The sequence below is a fragment of the Lathyrus oleraceus genome, chromosome 7 (assembly GCF_024323335.1).
Source record: "Lathyrus oleraceus cultivar Zhongwan6 chromosome 7, CAAS_Psat_ZW6_1.0, whole genome shotgun sequence".
Classification (NCBI taxonomy): domain Eukaryota; kingdom Viridiplantae; phylum Streptophyta; class Magnoliopsida; order Fabales; family Fabaceae; genus Lathyrus; species Lathyrus oleraceus.
In genome coordinates, this window is record NC_066585.1 from 345,574,991 (window position 1) to 345,579,140 (window position 4,150).

At 37.4% G+C, this 4,150-nt stretch overlaps 1 protein-coding gene across 1 annotated transcript; it reads right to left on the reverse strand.

The window, feature by feature from the left end:
• Nucleotides 1-217: 217 nt before the first annotated feature.
• LOC127103754 (uncharacterized) lies at nucleotides 218-760 on the reverse strand. Its single transcript, XM_051040988.1, has one exon. The coding sequence runs from the start codon at nucleotides 758-760 to the stop codon at nucleotides 218-220; it is 543 nt and encodes a 180-aa protein (XP_050896945.1).
• Nucleotides 761-4,150: the final 3,390 nt, after the last annotated feature.

The window sequence follows — 4,150 nt, forward strand, 5'->3', positions numbered from 1 at the left end:
GTGTGATAGCATTAGCTTGGCCTTTTGGGTTTGGTTATGGTTGACTAGGAAATGCTCCAACTGGGGCTGCTACTATGGCTTGTTGTTGGGCTACTTGGGAGATTTGGGTCTCTAACATTTTGTTATGGGTAGCCATAGCGTCAAACTTATTTGACAACTGTTTCATTAGTTCACTCGTATTAGCATCTTGATTTGCAAACTCTTTATTTTGTTGACCTTAGACATTTATAAAGTTTTCCAGCATGATCTCTAGATTTGACTTTCTAGGTGCTTGTGGAGCAACTGAGGCTCCTTTCTGATAGCCAGGTGGAACAGCAGGTGCTGGGTTTGGTGGAAACAAAACATTGATACTTCTATAGGAAATTTTTGGATGGTTTCTCCATCCAGGATTATAAGTATTTGAGTATGGGTTTCCTTTAGCATAGTTTATTTGGTCGATCGGGACACCAGCCAATAAATGAAAATTAACATTAGTGTGCCCAGGGGTTCCGCATAATTCACAGTTTGGTGTTATAGCAGTTATGGCGGCTGCTGGTGTTATGGACAAGCTTTCAATCTTTTGAGTAAGCGCATCCACTTTAGCATTGATGCTGTCTATGCCATTAACTTCGTACATTCCGCCTTTTGGAGTTAGTTTTTCAACAATAGCACGTTCACCTCCCCATTGGAAATGATTTTGATCCATGTTCTCTATGAGTTCATAAGCTTCGTCATATGGTTTGTCCATTAGAGAACCGCCAGTGACAATGCTTAAATTCATCTTAGTGTTATACAAAAAACCATTATAGAAAGTGTGGATAATTAGCCATTCTTCAAGTCCATGATATGGAGAAAGTCGCATCTTGTCCTTGTATTTTTCCCAAGCGTAAAAAGAGATTCATTGTCTTTTTGCTTAAATTCGTTGATTTGAGCTCTTAGCATATTTCTTTTGCTTGGCGAAAAATATCGGGCTAAGAAGACTTTCTTCAACTCGTCCCATGTGGTTACTGAGTTTGAAGGTAGAGACTGAAGCCAAGCTCTGGCTCTATCTCTTAAGGAAAAAGGTAAAAGATGTAGTCTAGTAGGTTCTTGACTAACACCATTTGCTTTCAATGTGTCTACGTAATGCACAAACACTGACAAATGTCGGTTAGGATCATCTGTAGGACTATCTGAAAATTGGTTTTGTTGAATGGATGATAACATCGAAGGTTTTAACTCAAAAGCGTTTTGATTGATGGCAGGGGAAGCAATGATGTTATGTGGTTCTGCTTGCGATGGAACAACATAATACTTCAACGGAGAATTTTGTGGTGTTTCGGCCATATTTTGTTCTGGTTCTTAAATTTGGATAATAAGGTTTGGAAAATCATATTTAATACGAAATTTGTTGATTCGGCGTCTTAAATTAATATAACGCTCGATATCATCAACTAGTTGCTCTAACTCCTTGCTCTATGAGCGAGTGTATGGCATACAATCGACAAAGAAAAAGAAAATTTGTTTCCTTAGTCTATACTGCATAACAAAGGAATCATAATATTGACTAATTAGTCCCATGCAACGGTGCCAAAAACTTGATCGTTGACTGACGTATCTATCGGATGATGACTGCAAGTGCACAGTCTATCGTGTAGTTTTAAAAGATTATCAAACCCACAAAGACTAATGGTAAAGCTAATGTTATCTATTGTTGCAGTGCAAAGCTAAGGCTAAAGGTTATAAGGTTATGAACGGAATAAAAATACTAATTTCTAACGGTTTAAAAGTTATGATAAAAACGAGTCTGAAATATGGATTCCGTGTTCCTAGGGGCTTAGGTAGAATTCGGGCACTAAATACGATTCAATTGCGTTGTGTAGAAAATATCGACTTAAAGGTCCCTTCTCACATTCTCGCGCTATCGACAAAGACCACACCTCCTAACCACATGATTTTTCTCTCGCTCGCCCGTCCTAATTAGAAAGTGTACTTTGAAAGTAAATGAGATCCTAAATGATGCTTAAAGTGCTCTCACTGTTTTTAGGATTGATGCCTAATTTCCACTATTCGGTTCCTTCCTCACACTCTCGCGCTATCAGACTGAACCTTAGTTTGTGCACACTCTCGCGCTATCAGACTGAACCTTGGTTTGTGCCACACTCTCGTGCAAAAATAGTAAAACATACATTTGGAAACTAAATCTAAAACATAGTTAAATCATATATTCACGCCTATTATTTCTACCTAATCCCTGCAGATGTTTTTGGTTTCCCCTGCACGAGTCGAATATTTCAGCGATACCCTGACTTATTCGTATATCTTGCAGACGCTTGTGGTTCCCCGACTGAGTCTTTCCATTTTGCATGGAATCCCTCGAATCCCCAATAGTTTTAAGTCGTAGTCTGACCTATGCATAACTCCTTTTATTCCCTCAGAGTCTCTGTCTCCCCAGTGAGTTTTCCTTATGGAATGCATTGTGCTCCTGCGGACTTTCGGTCTCTCTAATTTCTTTTCCTTTGTGGCAATATTTCCCCACAAAGCATTAACTTTTGCATTCACATCATATGCATCATGAGGTCTCTTAGGGACCAAAACTCGTTTCTCTATGTTGTTATTTAAGCCCATTCTACTGAGTCGGGCCAAAGATTTTAACCTTCACCTCCTCAGTTAGAATGTCCTTAAATAGGGGAAGCTATAAGACCCCAATTTTGACCCTAAGATCCCTCATGCATTTCATCATAAGCATTGACATTGGGATCATATCTTGGCATCCTCCTTACCTCTTTCATTGAGTTTGTTTTGGGAGAGATCACCAATCACTTTGTGATTATATCATACTTGTATTTTATTATTTCACTAACCAAAATACCAAAAATATGTCTTTGTATCCATCTAATTCTTTTTATAGGTAGGGCATGATTTCATTGATCACATCTAGAGTTTGAGACCCTCATGAACAAGGGGCACAATCAAGAGTTACTTCAAGAATGGTTATGATCATCATATATGAGTCCCATTTGCTTCTATATGTTACATTGATCATGTTTGCTTCAAGAGTTTGAGGGTGATTTTCATTAGAAACCCTAGTTTGACTGGGTATCTTGAGTAACTTCTCTAACAAGCTATCTCACCAATTGATCAAATTTCTCAAGGGACACTTCAAAATTCATCATATTATGCATATATGATCTACCATGATCCAAGAGAGTCAAGAGAATTGGAAATTAGCAAGTTGGTTGGCCAGATGAATTCATCTGATCAAAACTGGGTCTCCCTAGACCCTATCTCCTACAATTTTCACCATATGAAAATGATTTAAAGATAAAAATTACTCTAAATGACATTATAAACAACTTTCATGTTGAGACCTAGAGCTAGTTTTGCTTGGAAAATAATTTTCTATGTTGAAACATTATAGGTCATTTTGTCTAAACCCTAATTTGAAAGTCAACTTCCCAAGGCCATAACTTGCTCAATTTTTATGATATGAAAGATTTCCAAGTTGCACAATCAAATTAAATGTGTATAATTCAACTTTGATGTTTGGAGTGAGAGCTAATTCAACTTCTTTTCACATGTGATAAGAGGCTACATTATAGGTCACTTTTGACCTATACCATTGATCAAGTGATTTTGCCAAACTTCAAAAATGCATAACTCTATCATTTCAAATCCAAATGACATGAAATTGGTTACCATTTTGAAAGTATTTAAGAGAGATACAACTTTTATGAAGACACTTTTCTCATTTGAAGTTCCCATAAAAAGTTAAGCAAGGTGGAATATTGAGACATATGGCTTGACACTTAGAAAAATTTTGATTTGTCAAATTTTTCCAAACTTCCACCTCAAATATCTCTAAGTTCCAAGCTCCAAATGAATAAGTGTTCAACATCAAACTTGTTCCTCTTGATCTCACCTTTCCAAAGAGCTAAAATTCATGCATTTTGGATGAGAAATGCATAGGCTGCGCGTGGGTTAAACAGGCTGGTATCATGTGGCATGGATCAAACTTCAAACAACAATGCACACTTGCCTTGCAATCCAATCCATCTCCAATGCATCTGAACTTCATTTTGGACTTTCAAACAATCATTTCTTGGGCTTATGCGCGCCCATGCACCATGCTTTCATCATTTTCCAATTTTGGAAAGTAAAAGCGAATGTGCAAATATCATCCAATTCCCCT

Excerpts from the sequence above, each read along its gene's own strand:
- LOC127103754 (XM_051040988.1), bottom strand. The coding sequence starts at position 760 with ATGAATTTAAGCATTGTCACTGGCGGTTCTCTAATGGACAAACCATAT.